The sequence below is a fragment of the Nanorana parkeri genome, unplaced genomic scaffold (genome assembly GCF_000935625.1).
Source record: "Nanorana parkeri isolate BGI_ZX_2015 unplaced genomic scaffold, ASM93562v1 scaffold661, whole genome shotgun sequence".
In the NCBI taxonomy this organism is placed as follows: Eukaryota; Metazoa; Chordata; class Amphibia; order Anura; family Dicroglossidae; genus Nanorana; species Nanorana parkeri.
Genome location: NW_017306929.1, coordinates 192,747 through 213,170, shown reverse-complemented (window position 1 = coordinate 213,170; position 20,424 = coordinate 192,747). Strand labels below are relative to the sequence as shown.

Below are 20,424 nucleotides of genomic sequence, written 5' to 3'. Positions count from 1 at the left end.
AAATGGAACCTGAACTGAGAAAAATATGAAGGCTGCCATTACTCACTTGCTTCTGAAAATGCTAGATGCCTGGTTGTCTTTGGTTTGATACGTTCTGACTCCTTTTCCTAGAATAAACATGCAGCCTGGGATGCCAGAATTAAGTTCTGACCTGTATACTTGGATCAATATAACAGCCATGCAATTAGCAATTTTAAAAGATCTTTTTTTAAGCAATGGCAGCCTATGCATTTTCTCAGAACAGGTTTCTTGTATGCATCAACTAACATATTTTACAAGAGGGGACCATTAAAAATTATACATGTATAATTACATCAGAGTATTTTTATTTCTTATACTAAATAAGTAATACATGGTGACATGTCGGGTAAGAGTGGTAGAAATGAAACAAACAGTGCTGCCTAAGGCCCCACTCATACCTGTAAATGGGGCCGATCGCATGAGTTTCACAAATCCCTCTGTGAGACTCGTGATCTGCTGCAGACAGGAGGCAGTGTACAATATGTTGACAGCTGCCGCCTCCCACAGCTGTTGCATGTAATCACACAGACTATGTTGACCTGCAGACGACCACACATGAATGCGGCTTGCATCCAGGTGTGATTGTCTGCAGGTAATTGCAGCTTGTACAATTGAATGAAAACCGCTATGGGCGATGGCAGACGTCATTGTTTTGTACACTGCCTCCCACCCGCTGCAGATTGCATGAGTCTCACAGAGGAATTTGTGGGACTCATGCAATTGCAGGTCTGAATGTGGCCTAAAAGGCAGTGTGTGTAAAACAGGAGAGCGCTTAGAATATGAGAACTATATAGAGGTGCCTGTGCGGCTTTCGCATTTTCTGCAGAAGACGTGTATCTAAACCTCCTTAGCCATGAGCTGGCTGGTGAGTGTGCTGGAAAACTTTTTGCTGTTAGAATATGAGAACGGAACGATCTTTATGAAAATTGTGATGAAACTGCTATGTAATCTACCATTGGGACGTTTGGTCTGAGACTGTGCCCAGGACCTTTCCTTTCTCCTGGGCCCTATAACTTCTGTATTAGTTGCTTTTGGTTACAGTCATACCAATATACCCATAGGTATTGGCTGCTGCTGCCATTTAATTGTGTAGTTCAAGAGCTTGGGGCATTGATTAAAGTATTTAAGCACTGAAAATCCCAGAAAAAAACGTCGGAACTGTTTAGCGTGCTGGCTGTTTCTCGGTGTTTTATTTTTGTGTGTGCACAAAACGGTGTTCAAGGGAATAACCTTTTCATTAGGCATACAGCGTACTGTTAAAATTGTTCTGTGGTGGAAGAAGACATCCTAGTTTGTGGCTCTGGCTTTTTGCTTTCATTTGCACAATGGGCAATTGTTTGATGGCCTACAGTACATTCAGAAAGTATTCAGACCCCCTTCCCTTTTTTTTTACAATTTTGTTGTCGCAGCCTGATACTACAGTTGTTTAAATTTTTTTTTTTCTCAATCTACACTCCGTGCCCCATAATGACAAAGTGAAAACAGAATTTTTTAAAAAGGTCTTTGAATTTATTAAAAAAAAAAAATTAAATATCACATGTACGCAAGTATTCAGACCCTTTACTCAGTACTTTGTTGAAGCACCTTTGCCAGCAATTACAACCTCAAGTCTATTTGGGTATGATGCGACAAGCTTCGCACACCTGGATTGGGGGATTTTCTGCCATTCTTCTTTCCAAATCCTCTCAAGATCAGTCAGGATGGATGGGGACCGTCAGTGGACAGTCATTTTCAGGTCTCTACAGAGATGAACCCTATTGAACAAGTCATGGTTCTGGCTGGGCCACTCTAGGACAATTACAGAGCTGTCCCTAAGCCACTCCTGTGTTGTCTTGGCTGTGTGCTTAGGATCGTTGTAAGGTGAACCTTTAGCCCAGTCTGATGTCCTGAGCGCTGTGGGACAGTTTTTCATTGAGGAGATCTCTGTACTTTGCTCCATTCAGCTTTCCCTCAACCCTGACCAGCCATCCTATCCCTGCTGCTGAAAAACACCCCCATAGCATGATGCTGCCACCACCATGCTTCACTGTTGGGTTGGTATTGGGCAGGACCCTGGTTTCCTCCCAGACATCACATTTAGAATTGAGGCCAAACCGTTGCAGTCCTTCAGGTGCTTTTTTGCAAATTCCAAGCAGACTTTCGTGTGTTTTGCACTGAGGAAAGGCTGTCGTCTAGCCACTCTGCCATAGGGGCCAGATTGGTGGAGGGCTGCAGTGATGGTAATCCTTCTGGAACTTTGAGGCCACTGTGCTCTTGGGAACCTTCAGTTCACCGGACTCCTCCCCCCTTCGTTAGCCGACGGAGCCACTTGGGCCGGTGAGTTTGCCCAAGAAACTTGTTCTGCACGAGCGCCAGCCAAGGCATTGGCCTATACACATACAGCACAGCAATGAAGTAATAAAATGAACTAGGATCACACTAATCCAGCATGTTATTATTCTGAGTTGCCCCACTCAAGCGGCGGCCATATTGAGTGGGGCACCTGAGATAAATAACGTGCTGGATTAGTGTGATCCTAGTTCATTTTGTTACTTCATTGCTGTGCTGTATATGTATATGCCAATGTAGTTGGATCTGTATGTGCGTTTATAATTAATCGATTAAAAAAAATTTTTGATTAATCGAACATGAAAATTTTAATTCATTACCAGCCCTAGTAAACAACTGTAGTACCGTGTTTCCCCGAAAATAAGACCCTGTCCTTTTTTATATATTTTTTTATCCTAAAAAAAACACACTAGGTCTTTTAAGGGGATGTCTTCTTCTTCTTTTTTTTTTTCTTCTCTTCAGAATGTCCACTGTGTTTTTATTTACGGACCTTAATTGTATGGTAAGAATGAGAATAATACTGTTGCTCTTTCTTTCTTTTTCTACTGGTCAGTATCGGTAATGCTGATCCCTTTCTTTCACTTTCACAGGCGGATTGCATCTGGTATCACTCCGCCTGTCACAATAATCGGCGCTATAGAGGAAGTATCTGCTAATGCGGCCGTGCTCCCGTCGCAGCCTTGCTTTCTACAGAGGCTGCTTCCTTTGCCATCAGGGACAGCGGTACCAGGGGTGCAGCAGTGGGGACATCAGAGAGTGGACAGCGGTACACATTACAGTACCATTTACATTAAGCAGTGCCTTTTAGGGGGACAGCAGTTGGTGAAGTATGTCATCCCCTTAATTAGGGTTGCACAGATACCAAGTACAGTACTCGGTACAAGTACGAGTACATGTACCGATACTTTTGAGCTCCAAGACTACACTAGAGAAAAATTCAAAAATTAGGAGGCAGCTGTGATTTGTAAGGAGCACACGGAGCTCCTGGGATTTGTACATCTCTGTTTTAATGTACGATTTTGTTTTTACAAATATAAATAAAGGGATCCACAGATACCAGTTTGGCGAGTACGAGTACTGGTACTTGCCGAGTACTTACAAGTACGAGTACTGATACATTTTTGTTTATTGTCATGTGACAGTTTTTCTAAAATAATACAGACTAATAATTTTAGGACAGTGGTGGTGTGCCAGAGGTAGGTCCCAGCTGCAACCGCTGCAACCCTGGTAGTTCTCATGAAAATGCCAAGTATCTGCACTGGTACTCAAAAAGTATCTGTGCATCCCTACCCTTAATACAGTATGTCCCTGCAGGCTGATACCATCTCTCCTGCTCTTCAAGTTCCCCCTCACATGCTACCACAAAACTAGGTCTTATTTTCGGGGTAGGTCTTCTATTACAGGAATCTTGAAAAATAGTGCTAGGTCTCACTTTCAGGGTAGGTCTTATTTGGCGGGAAACATGGTAGTAGCAACACAACAAAATTGAAAAAAGTGAAGGGGATCTGAATACTTTCTGAATGCACTGAATCTACCTTTTTAGATGACCAACATTAGCATTTTTTTAAAATAATAGCCACAACTTTACAGAGGAAATGAGTCATTGATATGTCACTATTCAGATAGTAGGATTTAGAAATACATCAAAGAAATAGATGCTTTATCCTCCTGCATCACTCTACACACCAGGGTTTTATCTCCCTTTACCTCCCTCTACCTCGCTCTTGCTAGATCGTCTTTCCTGTGTTTAACTTAAGACACATGTTTTATTACAGTGCGTTTGTACTGTATGCTTCCTCGGCCTGCCAGTTTATGTTCTGTTATGCCATTCAGGAAGCGCTGTCAGCTGACACAGTTCCAAAGATAACTGTTTTCCACAGTCTTCACTTGGGGATTTACATCCTCCCTAGACTTCTAACCTCATCAACATCACATGGGGATTCATTGTATGTGGAGCTTTTTTAGGAACTGTGTGACGCAGTATTAAAATACAGCCTCATTCCATTTTTATAGGTTTTCCAAATGCGTTACCGTTCCTATATCTTACAATATTCTTGCCTTGTTTGCTTGCATGTGGCCTTCTACTGGTTGTAAAATGTTATACTAATGATATATTTCTATTATTAATGACAATCAAAAGTTTGCACACTAAGCCTCCACTTTATTTTTTAGATTTAATTAAAACCCAGTACAGTTCAATCAGACATTGGGTTTATTATTGCAAACTGCATTAGATAATATAAAAATATAAGATTAGACAGATGGGTAAATCAAGGCTGAACAAATCCCAGGAGCCAACCAGCCAATGACCCTAAAAATTTGAACTTTTGATGTTTTCTTGTTGTCAATGGAGCTGGCTTCTAAAAGTAAAAATCCTGCCGACTCCTGGATTAAACAGACTGGATGAATTCCATATGATTTGTCTAAATGCACATTTCCTGTAGTTGTCCACAATAATGCTGTTATTGGTGTTTATTTCTATGATTTCTCCTGATACCTTCTGGTAATCTGAGATTGAGAAGTGAGCGGATCGACAGTATGTTTTCGCTCACTTCCCGATCAATAGATCCGGCGTAATAGTTTCAATGTCACACGTCGGCTCTAACTCACCCTATAGTTCTCTTTTTTAAAGGAGAACTACGAGGTGAGTGATTTTCACTCAACCTCATAGTTGGAGCCGACGTGTGACAATGAAACTGTCACAGGTCGGCTCAATAGATCGGGAAGTGAGCGAACACATTTCATCGCTCGCTCACTTCTCGATCATCTCCCTGTAGAGAGCCGTGACTTTCACTCACCACTCCCCGCAGGGATTCCCCCCGTTTCGATCCTCCAGCGCTGACTGGTGGAATGGACGGGGAGGGGGTGGGTACAGCTGTCTCTGCCTCTGGATAGGCAGAGCCAGCTGTCACTCACGCAGCTATGTGGATCTCGACAGTAATGTCGGGATCCGTCCCGGCTGCAGCGGGCTCAGTATACCGCAAGCTGTACCTCCGTGATATACTGAGCTTTTGGTCACGGTAGGATTCTAGTTTATGTCCTCCCGTGACCCTTAGGAGAACTATGGAGAAAAACACTTACCCCATAGTTCTCCTTTAAGCTGGCCATACACTAGTAGATTTTCGAATGAAAGATCTTTCTTTACCACCCGATAATGCTATTAGATACATGATGAATGTCGATTGACATTTTAGTTTTATTTTAACATTTGATTTTAGAATTAATGGAGTTTCCCAAGTGAAAACCGTGTTCACGGTTAGAATTTTGTTCGATCGAGAAAACATTTCCATTCTTCTACTTTTTTCGTCACTATGGTCGAAATCGATGATCAGTTTGACCCCATCAACTAATAGAAAGTGGAACGAAAGATTTTTCATATGAAAGTTGTTTTTAAAATCTGGCCATACAACTAATAGATTTTCAGTTGGGAATTTTCGTTTCTGCCACGAACCCTCGTTCGATTATGGCTCGAATACCCCAGAGAGCCAGAACCAGCTGTCAATCAGGCTGTGGGGTAGATCCTGACAATATTGTTGGGCTCTTTCACGGCTGCAGTGTGGCTCTATGCTATCAGCAAATAGTGGGCAGTAGCCCACTAGATGCTGCCTTTGGGACACAGGAGGACATTGGTAAAGATGTGTTTTGCCTTTTTATTCTGTGTCCAGTAGCACACATTAATGTTTTTGGCATGTTCACATATGTAGTCAAACGCCAGTCATTATATGACCTGTTTTGTGGCAAATGAGTCTTTAAGGATCTAGCCCTGGCAGATGGTGATTTCTTTGTATTGGTCCTAAAAAAAGGTCAAAATCTGCCATTATTCAACATATAAAGTACAAAAGTGCAAAGTGGTTTTGTGGAAGACATCTGCTGAATGAAGGATGTGCTATGGTTTTAACAATAATTTGCTCCTACTTAGGAGAATTTCATTATTTTATGGACCCATATTAGATTTTGTTGGATGCACATGCAAAGCATTTCCGCATGGTAACCATGTTATGTGTATTAAACCTAATTAGCCAGATACGCCAGAATACACCAGAAATTTAGACTGTTTTGGCCTACAGGAACTGTTTTGTATCTAGGATATTTTTGAGTTAATTAGGACATCTTGTCCAATGGTTCCATACTGTTTAAAGTATATTTATTGTAGAGGGTATCACATTCCTCCTTTTTTTTTAAACATTTGCCATGTTTATAGATCAGTGCTATAATAGCTGGCATGATGGATGTTTCTTAGACAGCTGCATTTTCAACTCTACTATTAAAAGGCGCTCTTTACTAAAGCATGGATTGTTGGAATCCCTTGATAGCATTGAAGCCCAAAGCTCTAGACCACCAACATGCTACTATTTAATGAGGCATTACATGAATAGTAGATCTTATTCCAAGACAATCTTCCATCGTCATTGCTTTCTGGTCGTTCTATTTTCAAACTATTTTGCAACAGCCAATGACCGTGTTATATCATAGAATTAAATAGTCAGACATGCATGGAACAGTCATTATTAACATATGTGGCATTGATGGATTATAAATTGTGCAATGTGTTATTTTAATTATGTGGCTTTCATTGATCCAGGAGTATAGCAAGATTAGGGAATACTTCCTGTCCAGTACAAGATCACAAAGGACAGTGCAAAGACAGTGCGGAGAAGGGAAGAGAAGGGGCCAGGGGGGAGAGTAGTAGCTTGATTTGATGTCTGTGTGTTTTGTGGAGACCAACACACTCTGCTACCTAGCACCCACAAGGGTGACTCCGCTCTGACCCAGCGCAGCATCCAGCGGGGAGGAGAGAAGGAGGCCAAGTGATGTGGGGGAGTACCGCCCCGCTCAGCCTCCTGTGACAGATTAGTAGAGTAGTGTGGGGGCAGAGACAGCTGTTACAGGAGGCCAGGCCGGCGGTGCAGGGGAGGAGTCAACTGTCGCAGGAGGCTGAGCTCTCCTCCCTGCATCGCTCGCTCAGCCTCCTGTGACAGCGAGTCAGGATGGAGAGCAGATACAAACACTCAGTGATCGCTGAGTGTTTGTAAATAATTGAGGACAGAGTATGTTTACTGTGTCCCCAATTATGAATGAATGGGAAGTGAACTACATTACCAGGACATGGTAAACATACTATTGCCACAAGTTATGAATGAACAGGAACACTCAGTGTAGAGGCTTCCTGTTCATTTATAACAGGGGCTGCAGAAAAAGAGATTGAGGACTTTGTGTCCTCAGTCTCTTTTTCTATTTTAAAAGGGATATATCAGGGGTCTGTTGGCCCCCTAGTAAAGTAAAAAAATATTTAATAAATAAAAAATTTAATATTTCCAAAAAATTAGAAAAGGTTGGGGGAAAAAAGTTTTGGTTTTGGCCTGACCATTTTTTATTTTGGTTTCATTTCGGTTTTGAAAATTTCATTTCGGTGCACCTCTATTTGAAATTACTTAAAATCCTTTTGACTTTAATATCACTTTAAAGCTAAACTGCAGGCAAAGACAAATTTAAAGTGTGAACTGTCTTAGCTGCCAAGAGATTTGTATTTCTGCCCATCCAATCCTGAGATATATACAGCCCTATCTCACAACGCAGTCAGCTTAGTGACCTCACTCTTTGCTACAGTTCAGCAACACTGCTAGGTCCACTCCCTGGCCAAGCCATACATTGGACATTGAAGGAGAAACAGCAGACTGATGAGAGAATCTCTTTTCTCTCTCAGCATAGCACCCATTTGATCCCAAGTGCTGTTCTTGCCTTTCCCAGTCTTAAGTGCTTTTTTTTACATGGAATTCCAAAAGGCTGACACCAATACAATTTATACATTTATACTCGCAGCATTTTATTTTTTTAATACATAGATGCATTGATTGCTGTCTTTTTAATATCTGACTGGAGTTCAGCTTTAACAAAATGGAACAAATATTTTGTTCCGACTGTACTGATGAATAATAAGACATTCTACAATCTTTTTGACACATTTATAATAGTTTGTTTATGCATTCACCCAGCCTTAGAAGTACTGGATAAAATGACACCCTAATTTTTCTAATTTTACTTGCATAGATGATGCAACAGTGATTAGCTTTTTACCATTTTTACTTCTGTAGCTCAGCTTGTATTACAATGATATATAGTCTTTGCACTGCACTTAAAAATGTATAAGGAGATGATATATTCTCCTGTTAATGCCACAAATCTTTTTGGATGTATATTTGAGCAGACCTGAAATATTTATAGCATGCTTGTTTCTTTGTGCTTTCATTTATAGAGCTTAAATGAAATGTAAAGCACTTGTAGAGTTCCCTAAGTGTTTCTGTACCCAGGATTCCCATCCGAATGTTAGGCCCATTCTTTAACAGCTTCGCCTTGTGTTTGTGGTTGCATGGCTATGAAGAACATAATAGCCACTTTGTTGCTCCAGTGCCAAGCAGTATTTGTGTACTATTCACCAATAATAGTGTTGGATACTAGCTCTCAGCATGAACATTTTGTTTGCGTTTTTTTTACATTTTTTTTAATTTGTTAGTACTGGGTTTTTACTAAGATAATTCTGCCAAACAAATAATGAGAATCTGTTGTGTTAAATCAGTTTGTGTCTAATGGGAATGCAAATGTAAAGTAACTGATGTATAACTTCATTTAAGTTTCCCTTTGGTCCTGATTTCCTGCAGCAGGAATCCCTAATTTGCCATTTAGAAGCAGTAGCTGTCACCGATTCAAGTAAATGATCAGATGTCAGCCGATGCATTTGAATGCCGGCACACCGCATGCAATTTGTATGTGATCTGATTACATGTGGTTAGGAAGAGATAACTATCCATGGACACACAGTCAATGCATCCAGGGAGAGTGATTGATTCCTAACCACATGCAATCATATCTCATACGATTAACATGTGGAGTGCCAGCAGACTGCCACTTTCATCCAATCATTGATTTTAATGGGTGACGACTGCTGCTTGTAAGCGGCAAATGAGGGATTCCTGCTGAAGGAAATGGCAAGTTCCTGATGCAGGAATCCCTAATCGCACCAAAAGATATAGGTGTGAAATGGAGCCTAAACATATTCTTCTATATTTGTTATATTAATCAAGAGATTTACTAGAGGGCACTCTGTGGCTCAGTGCAATGACTCAAGTTTTGAGATAAGATATCTGCCACACAGGGAGTGAATTGTTTAAAGAGTTGGTTTACTCATAGGTTTGCATTGTAAAAAGGAGCACTAAGGACTTGTTCACACTGTAAAAAGTGCATTCCAGGGGCGTGGCCGAGCAATGGAGCAGTAGAGCGATGCCCAATCCCACATTGTCGCCGTTGATGACCTCCGTGATTGGGGGAGACCTCAAGGCCCTACTGCAATCCTTAGCTACTAAGGAGGACGTACAACGCTTGGCACAGCAAGTCGAAGGGGCATTGAGGAGGGAGATTGAGGAGGTAGCCCAGACGGTTGCCGGCCTGGAGCAGAGGGTGATTGGGTCTGAAACCTCCTCAGGCTGATCTAACGGCCAGGATATCCACACTTGAATCCACGGTTGCGGCCCAAACGAAGGCCCAAGCCCTGCTATACTTAAAGATGGATGATGGTGAAAACCGGAATCGCAGGAACAACGTTCGCCTGCGGGGGGGTCCACGAGTCCACACCGGGTGCTGACCTCCGCTCCACTGTCCAAGGCATAATAAATCTACTCCTGGACCGTGACCCGTCTACCCACCTGGAGATGGACAGAGTCCACAGAGTGAATGGTCCTAGGGGTGCTGACCGCAATGGCCTCAGATGTTCTATGCCGGGTGCATTTTTTCACACAGAAGGAGGCCATAATGCGGCAGGCCTGGATTAAAAAGTCAGTGGACTTTGATGGCGCTGTGATAACCATAATGCCTGATTTATCCAGACACACCCTCTTTCTCAGACGCCTGATGCGGCCTCTTCTTGCTCAGATCTCCTCTGTTGGAGCGTCTTACAAATGGGGTCATCCGTTCCATCTACAGGTGCAAAAAGACGGAGCCACCTTCATCCTGCTGACACCGAACCAACTGCCGGATTTGTTTGCCTTCTTGGGCACTGATCCTGTGGAGATCCCGGACTGGCTTATGCTCCCTACCACCACCAGGCCCTCACTACCGCCAGTCCCCAGATCACAGCGACCCCGCAGAGGGTGATCTCGCCGCCGTTCCGTTACTGACCCGAGTCGAGACCCCACCGCACATGAGGCTTGAGGACACTGGTTTGGAGCCTGCTGTCAGTCATGCATCTGGATCTACAGTTTACAGTTTTTTTCTTTCTAGTTATTCCTGCCCGGGATCTACATCACTGCCCCATCTTCGTATACCCCTCTTCCACCTGCCGCGGGAAAGCTGCCTACGGATGGGGCTGACTCCCGTCCTTTGCCGTACACCCAGCCCCCAAGTTGCTCGCGAACCCTGACCGATGGAGCCCTCCCTCCCCCCCACCCCCCTGAGTGTTCCAGTGACCATCGTTTTGGATGTTTCCCTACCGGTCCACCCTTGCTCGCCACACACCATCTCCCGGCTATGCTGAGGATCACTTTCCCGACACCCTGATGTGCCAACCCCCGGAGGACTGAACTGGACGTTACCATGGGTAGCTATGCACCGCATCAGACATATATCCCATCCATAGCGGGGAAGGACGGCCACATGCTCTCCAGCTCTGATGCTGTGGCGGCCAGGTTTAGGGACTTCTTTGTGGAACTATACAATTTGGAGACCCCTCAATCCCCAGACTTAACCGCCAGACGCCTAGCCAAAACTAAAGCCTACCTTGCCCAGTCAGGCCTCCCCACCTTATTATCCGAGGAAGCAGAAGCGCTAGACATCCTATTACAGCCGAGGAATGGCAAACAGCTCTTAAACTGATGCAACCCCGCAAGGCCCCAGGGCCTGACGGCTTCTCCTTGCGGTACTACAGGGCCTTTAGTGCCCAACTGACCACGCCGTTCCTACAGGCATACAATTCCCTACTCACCGGACACTCTTTCCCGGCCGACTCCCTCAGGGCCACAATTTCAGTTATCCCCAAAGAGGGAAAATATCCCTCGTGTGCAAGCTTTCGCCCGATCTCTCTGCTCAATGTGGACCTGAAACTTTTCTCAAAGATCCTTGCTAACCGCCTTTTGCAATGTGTGAGCAAACTTATTTCTACAGACCAGGTCGGATTTTTGCCCGGCCGAGAGGCCAAAGACAACACGGTTAGAGTGCTCAACGCAATTCACTTAGCCACAGAGAGACAAATCCCCACCATACTCTTGTCCACCGACGCAGAAAAGGCGTTCGACCGGGTGAACTGGTCATTCCTATTGGAAACACTTCGAGCTATGGGTTTTGGAAACAACCTATGCCGGTGGGTAGAATCCATATACTCCATTCCCTCGGCCCGAGTGCGGACTAATGGGACTTATTCCGACCACTTCTCCCTCTCGAACGGCACTATACAGGGCTGCCCCCTCTCCCCGTTACTTTTTATTCTTTCATTGGAACCCCTCCTCTGCAGAATTAGAAACAATCCGGACATTACGGGTTTACTCGCAGACCACAAGTCCCACAAAATAGCAGGATATGCCGACGATCTGTTATTTATTCTAACCAACCCCACGATCTCTCTCCCAAACCTGATGACTGAACTAGAGAAATATGGGGGACTATCCCACTTTAAAATACATTTTCAGAAATCAGAAGCCTTAAACCTCACGGTGTCCCAGCCGACGCTGACGGGCCTCCAGACAGCTTTTCCTTTCCGCTGGCCCCATTATCATATTACATATCTGGGGACCAAATTACCCGCCTGCATTAACGAGGTCTTCGAGCTGAACTTCCCACCTCTGCTCTCGGTGATCCGTCGGGACCTAGCTAAATGGTTGGGACGTACTCTCTCATGGTTTGGGAGAAACAGCGTCCTCAAAATGAACGTCCTCCTGCGCCTGCTCTACTTCCAGACCTTACCAGTGCACATCCCGACGACGTTCCTGAAACAGGTTAGGAGAGAGTTCACATCCTTTCTTTGTGCGAATAGCTCACACAGACTGAGCAACTCCCTACTTGCCCTCCCCAAAGCCCGAGGTGGGATTGGATTCCCTGATCCTTTACGTTACCACCTAGCTGTGCACATGGCCAGGGCGTTCGAATGGTGCAATGTCTCCTTGAACAGGCTGGCTCCACTTTGCCGCTGGCGGGCCTACTGTGGACGACCCATCCTTTGCCTAGAGCTATCCTTTACCACCCCCTAATGGGAACCACATTCCGTATACTTAAAATGTCTCCCGTGGTTCTCCCAGATACGGCGTCCCCGTCACTGCTGACCCCAGTGGTGGGAAACCCCGCTTTCGCTCCAGGCATAGAGGACAGCTCCTTTCTACGTCTCGTGAAGGCGAACATAATTGGACAGGGACACGTCCTACCTTGACGAGATTTGGCAAACCTAGAGGCGCTAGCCAATCTGGTTACACCACCCCTTATACGCTGGCAGGTCCTCCAACTCCGGAGTTACCTCCTCAAACTAACCAACCTCCCTACCCCACGCACAGATCTGACTCCATCTGAGGAGCTTTGTCTGGCGGGCGGATACGTTGACCATGGTCTTTCCACGGCCCATGCCCTCTTGGCGCGCACTCCTGATACACCCAATCCCAGCTTCCTAACAAAATGGAAAAGAGATCTATCCGTTACTTTCTCGCAAGACCAAAAGGACTACATACTCCACTTTGCCCATAAATCGTCTACTGCGTCTTCCACCCAGGAAACTGGATACAAGATACTTACCAGATGGTACTACGTTCCCACGCGATTACACAAAATGTTCCCCCAAACCCCACCAACATGCTGGAGATGTGGTCAGGCAGAGGGAACCATTCTACACACGTTTTGGTCTTGCCCCAGCCTTCGGGAATACTGGGATTCGGTCATACGCATCATAAAACATCTGACGGGTATATCTCTAGCTGGGGATCCAGCCGCACTGTTGCCTCACAAGTCCACCCTGTCCCGGACCAAGTACCGCACCTCTCTACTTATCCACTTAGTAAATGCTGCCAGAGCCTGCATACCGCTCCGGTGGAAAAGCACTAATCCACCGACGGTCACAATGTGGCTGCGGAAAGTGGATGAGACGAGGGTGATGGAAGAGCTTACAGCAGCCCTGAACCATACGGATGGCAAATTTCGGAAAACGTGGTTCTATTGGCTGGAGTACCTCTACTCCCCGGAGTATAGCGCATTCATGGTGGCCTGAGTCCCACCTCAGTACCCGAGGGGGAATGAATCTAAGAGTCCTTAGCTATAGCTTGACGCTCTGGTCATGAAGGACCTAAACCTCACTACCCTCTCGCCTGTCGGGTCACGGCTGACTGCCTATTCAACTTGTATTTATGGTTACCCTTTTAGTGCCTCATACCTCCCTGCTTCCCACCCCCCTATCTCAGTCCTGTATCTTTCTCTTTCTTTTTCTTGCTTCCCCTCCTTGCTAGGCTGGCCAAACTACATCCCTGAGATAATGTATTTTCTAGATCGACAGCTCAGTAGTTGTGCCCCCACCAAAGGGTGGAGGGGTCTATGACCGTTGCACACTGCTTATGAGACATATGACTTCAATGGATTTGATGGATCTTACATATATGATGTGGGTTTACGCTATACTCAATGTATTGTATACTTTGGTACAGCTCCTTCTTCTGTAATTATCTATTGTTTGAATATCTGAAAACTGAAAAATAAAGAATTTTTTTTAAAAAAGTGCATTCCAGAGCGGTCAGCTGCTGGAACGCACTGTATCGCATCCTGGCCTGCTTCCTGCGTTCAGGGCAGCTATAAATAGCAACAAGTTTTTTTTTTTTTTCTTGTTTTTTTTTTAAACATCAACACATAATATTTACCTGTACATCAAGCGTTTGTCAGACATAAATACATAGAAAACATTTATGCATTTCCTTTAAGCTAATAATCTGATATGGTCTGGTATGTGTGGACAGCTGTGCAATAGAATTCTACAAACTGGCAAACGTCTGTATAAGTCAAAATGTTACTGAATGTAATATAGTCTGAACAGGATAGTTGCACAGCAGTTTCCTGTGCTGCTTGATAAACATACAGTTCCTCACAGCACTGCAGCTAGTCTAGGGTAAGCACAGTATTAATCAACTATTTGAGCTACAGTAAAACCCAGACAGACTGTTTAGAGAACACTGATATCTGGCTCTCCATGTCAGACTTGCATGGTGGTGAACCTGTCTTTTCCAGGATAACACATTCTCAGGATATTCAAACTATTTAACTTTACTTTATTACTTCTGAAATATTTCTCTGCAAATAGTTTGTCATCTCTGCGTTCATTCATGTGCGCTTTAAAAAAAATATTTTGTCAAATGATTTTCTTTAGACTGTCAGTATTTACATTGAGCAATGCAGACATATTCCATTGCTTGAAGTAGAGGAAACATGTAGTCCTCATAAACGATCTGGAATATAGAATACATTATTTGAAACAAATGTATCTGTGCTCCAATGCAAATGATGGCATTTTGGGCATAGTTGATGTGGGTATCATTCTAATGTGATTTATTGTGTGAATTGGCAGTTTACAGACACCACATACATTGAACTAGCAGCAAAGTTTCTGCAAGCACAGGAAGCCCAGGCCCCATCTAACCCTATATGTGTCATGTGAAGATGCCATCAGGCGGGGGGCCTGACCCCATCTAACCTTGCATGTGTTTCATGAAGCTTCTGCACACCCAGTGATAATCTCTGAAGACTCACTGTTTGGGATGGGGTCAAGCTTAGTCTAGCCTTGCATGCATCTAATTAAAGTGTAAATGAAGTCAAAACTTTTTTTTGTTTTGATTTTGGATAGAATGAAGAGGGATTAAAACACCTGACATGACTTTATTGTTTGTGTCCCTGTTAGGGAGATTCGTCCTTCCTATTTGTCTTGGTAACTTATCACTGAAAGTAAAGTTTTAATTTAAACAGGTGTAGGTGGGAAATCTTCCAATGGCTACACCAGTTCTGGTGATCCTGCTCACCATTTCCCTTTCTGTTGTAGTGTAGTGTCTCCCTAATGGGACACAGGTCGAAGAAAAAAAGATGACGGTCTGAAGTAACTTCTGTAGCCGGTGCATTACTATATGTGCGGGCATCCTTTTTCTATTCATATGCTTTCTTAGTTACAGACCCGGGCGATTTTTACAAACATAACATGCACTTCGTTGGTTTGAAAACGCATGATTTGTTAAAATCATCTGGGGAATCGCTAATCTTTTTTTCTTTTAAACGGGTTATAAACCTCCCTTTCTCAATCCACAAAAAAAAAAGTTTTGGCTTCCTTCAGGTATAAAATGTGAAGACCCCACTTCCTTAATGTGGGGCTAGGCCTCACCTAACTTTCATTTTATCCAATGAGATGTTTCTTCAACTACAGGAATAGTCCATGAAGACTACAATTTCCTAACCTTGCATGTGTTTTAGTAAGGTTCATTTAAGCACAGAAGACTACACTTTCCGTACATGAGCCCAGGTTTCATCTAACCTTGTATGTGTCAAGTGAAGTTTCCACAAATACAGACATCATCTGTGAAGATCCCACTTTTCCACTTTTCTAGGGTGGGTCTGGACCCTTCTAACCTTGCATTTATCCAATAAAGCATCTTAAAGTACAGACCACATTTGTGAAGACTCCAATTTCTTGGGGTGAGCCGGGCCCCATTAAACATTACGTTTATCCAATGAAACTTAAAGTACAGGCATTATCTGAGATGACTCCACTTACCTGGGGTGGGGTCATGCCTTGTCTAACTTTGCATGTGTATAGTGAAACTTCTGGGCATTAAGTATACCCACATGCAACATCTCTTGGCTCCCAGTTACTCCAAATCCTTTTATAGCCTGTTAATCTCTGTGAGGTCCATACAACTTCTGTCCTCTAAGAGGCTAAACGGCTAGCATAATTGCAGCCATGTTTGGCATTGTATATAGATGTCTCCTGTAGGGATGCACCGATATATCGGCTGCCGAAACATACTGGCTGAAAATGGCACTTTTGGCAAAATGCTGAAAGTGCCATTTTCTGGCCGAAATAGCTGTGCATCCATTCTTTCTCTTCAGAGTATGGTTACTATATCCTCAATTATGAATGCATGGGAAGTCATCTACATCACCTCCTGTTCATTCATGATTGTGGATATAGTAAACATACTCTGTCCTCATGTTATGAATGAACAGGAACACTCAGTATAGAGTGTGACGACATGGTGATCAGTTTAGGTGTTAAACGTGTATTGGTGTTGAGTTATGTTTAATTATGTTATACTGCGTGATCTGGTTATGAAAAGACTATCAGCACCATCCCTCGTTCTCTCCCATTGTACTCTGAGGGAGCTCAGAACAATGACATTCTGGTGGACACCTGTGGTGTTGAGCAGACCGATTGTCGGGGAGGGTGGATGTGATGGGATTATATTCTGATTTCATCACTTGCTGTATAAAAGTTTGTGCAGTTGCTCAATAAAGCAGAGTTAGTGTAGGGTAAACAGAGTCCCGACCAGTGACTGGGGAAGCTGGGAGCTACAGATCAGTCCGTAATGTTTGGTTCAAATAGGTACATTCTGTATCGGTTCTCCACAGTTTAAGAATAAAAGGGTGACTTTTTTTTTGCTGGGGGGTGGGATGGAGGAATGTAAGGATGGTGTGATTTAAGGTGTAAGTACAAGGTAAATAGGAGTTAAATATTTGTTATGATTTATTGTGAAGATTTCACAAAGGTTTTTTATGTATGGAATGATTATGATAACGTGATGTAAGTTATGAGTTGAACTCAAAGAGTAAAAAAAATTCTTAAAAAAAAATAAAAAAAATGGGCGATTAATTAGTCTCAATGACTGTATTTAAAAAGATACCATGACAGGGATTATATAAAAAGAATGCATGCTTTTATAGTAGTCTAAATAAGTTGGTAAGTGAACTGACTTCTCAATCTATATTATAAACAGAGTTTCTTAAAGATTATATAAAGTTCATAAGTTCTCTTTCACAGTGTATCTTATCACTAACACTGAATTTAATACAGTCAGTAAATTATTTTTTTGTAGGTGGAACACTTAACAGTTGAAAATATATTGTACTTAAGTTTGTAAAAGGTCACCTATTACGGTTTTTCTCCAAATGCAACTTCCGTACAATGTTTTGTTTTTTTTGGCATAGCCAAGAATGCAATTTTTAACTTGTATTGAAATGCAACCCTTTCATTTAGTAGTCTGGCTGCTACTAAATGGCTAGTATTTGGTTCAACTATTATCATTTTTCCTGATTTTTTAAAATGTATTTCCCCCCCCCCCTCAAAGTGACTTAAGTGTCAGCCAATCATATTATCATGTTTGTGGTCATTTGTAGTGGGGTATCCCAAGAAGATCCAGAGGATGATGTGGGCATGGTCCTTTCAGATGAAGAGGAAATTATCAATAGCTCAGATGAAGATGAATTTAGCTCGGACTCCAGCAAAACAGATCTTGATAATTCGGAATGTAAATCGGTAAGCGTGTGGTAAATTATGCATTTCTATTCCTAGTTATATCTGGGATGTTTTAGTTCTTACTAGTAAATTTGTATGTATTTTAATAGCATTAGTATGAGATCCGTGCATCATTTTGTACTGTTATGTGTATCATGCACTGGAACTCAAGGAAAACCTTTTCTCAACCCTTGCAGTGGGGATACCCCTGCAATGCAAGGGTTAAGTGCTGTTTTTGTCTAGGTGCTAATATAACAGTCATACTCACTCAAAGCCCTGAGCCGGCCAGCTATCACAGCGCTTTCTCCTGCCTGTCTTCTCCGCTGCAGCATTGGAATCTTACTCCGTGTCCTCACGTCTATAGATAGTGTAAAGTACATGATGATTTATGGGACCTTAGAATGCTGCAGAGGAGGAGGACTGGTCTAGGAACAAGCTGGCTTAGAGCATTGAATGATAATAACTTTTTTTTTTAAGCTAGACAAAAATGAGCAGGTAACACCAGCAGTGCAGAAGTAGCCCCACTGCAATGTTTAATAATTCTTTTTCCTGGAGTAGTTCTTTAAGATTGCTCCCCCTCATCTGCTGTGTCTGACCTTTTAAAATATTAATGGGTGGTGCCCGTAGACCTGAGTTCCAGGGCACATGCTCTCTATTTCCTTTCATGTGTTCACATCCTGTATTTGCAACACTCATTTGTCCCATCCACAAATAATTGGCACTATAGTGGTTTGATCGGCTTGGGTTGCATCACCCATGATCTTAGCACAGAACATGGCCAAAGAAATGTTTTGGGTTGCCAGCAAACATTGACTTTAAGCCATTTTAATGTTTTTACTATATGCACATAAAAAGTAATGGAGGAAGCCCTGTTTGCTTATTACTGTTTAGTAATACAGCACCGTGCTCTACAGTCAGAACAATGTCTAGATGACCAAATATTCTGTCTCGGCAAAGGTTAAGACTCAAGTAGGGCAAAATGACAGGCTACCTTGAAAAAAACAAAACAAAAAAACCCCCCACCACTTATATTCATCTTCCACGTTCTGCCCCGCTGCTGCATTTCTCTGTTGGAGTTGGAAATTCCAAATCTCTAAGCTCCATTTAGAGCATATACAGGGTTAATGACATCCATCTCCTCACGTGAAATCTCTTTGTTAATGGCCTCGTATGCCCCAGAAATGCATTCTGGGAGGAGGTCACATGCTTCTCAATACCCACCTGGAAATAGTGGCTATTTACTGAGGGTTCTGATGGAGCAGTAGCTCAATGGGGGAGCACGGCAAAGGTAAGTTTAAGTGGGTGAGGGTTTCTCTGATTGGGCAAAATAACAGATCCTCTTTTGTGTATAACATGCAGTCAGCCACTGAATGATGATATAAAAAAAACATTACTATCCTGTGAATAACTATCCTGTTGCAATAACTCCACATTTTGTACTTGCTGAAAATATACCTCAATGTTTATGCAAAAGCTACAGTATCTTATGCGGGTTTGCTGACAATTCTTTTCCTAAATCTAGTTTTGTATTATTAGAACATATAAATAAAAATGCATTAGGCGTATTTAGGCTTGTTTTTGCCGATGTAATTTTTGAATGTGTATAATTAGAGTGTCCTAATTATCTGCAAACATTGCTGTTACTGTAAATGTGCATCGTGGAAAAACAAATCGTTAGGGATATTCAAATTGAATACATGTAGCAAACAAATTCTTGTGCAGCTGACAGCTGTGTTATCCATACCTCTGACCCAGTTCCAGACAACCCACACTCTTTGCAAGGATTGTTCCCCTTTTCAACATTTAGCACTCCAAAGTAGCTTTTTTTTGTGCATCATGCAACAATAAGTACTACTCAGTAAATGAAGTGAAGCTTTTTGTTCTAAATTTTAAGGATTTATTTTTAAGCTTGCTGTGTTGCCTAGATGATTTAGTAGTATTTCTATCCACTTCCATGGCAGCCATGAAGCAGAAGAACAGTGTGGAGCAATATGAGCAATTACACTGGATCCCCAGCTACTTGATGGAGAGGCCCCATCAGACATAAAAAAAATAATTACTAGTTCACTCCATTCACCACCATATCAAAAACTATACTTTTAAAGCATACAGCAAAATATATAAAGCAGCTGCCATTAAAACATAAACATTTTTATATGCAGGAAAAGAGACCAAGACAGAAGACAAAAGTATATTACATTGCTAAGGAGATCATGAGCTCAGAGAAAGTGTAAGTATTCTCAGATTACTCTTTTTAAAAAAGTTCAGAATATTTTGAAATCTCACTATTGTTTTTTTGTTTAATTACCAGGTTTGTCGATGTCCTTAAGCTGTTGCATATTGTAAGTACAGTACCCTGTTCTTTTCTCAATTGTATGATATTTGTACCCACTCTTTTGGTTTTACATTATTTGAGTTTGTTTATGAATACATACACATGCACATTTGTGAAGTATAATCTCTAAATATTAGTGGACCCCTATGTCTCCTTTTCTAATGATCTCTTATTCCCTTTTATTAGTTGTTTAGTTATATTAATGAGCAAATATGACAAATCACAGTTTGATTCAGTTTAA

General features: G+C 42.5%; 1 protein-coding gene across 1 annotated transcript in view; it reads left to right on the top strand.

Moving 5' to 3' along the window:
• Positions 1 to 20,424, top strand: part of FGD6 (FYVE, RhoGEF and PH domain containing 6) — a 93,149-nt gene that overhangs the window by 39,496 nt on the left and 33,229 nt on the right. Inside the window, exons 3-5 of the mRNA XM_018563408.1 lie at positions 17,731 to 17,869; positions 20,011 to 20,078; positions 20,160 to 20,190. Of these exons, the coding sequence (XP_018418910.1) occupies positions 17,731 to 17,869; positions 20,011 to 20,078; positions 20,160 to 20,190 (238 nt within the window). The remainder of the gene's footprint in view (positions 1 to 17,730; positions 17,870 to 20,010; positions 20,079 to 20,159; positions 20,191 to 20,424) is intronic.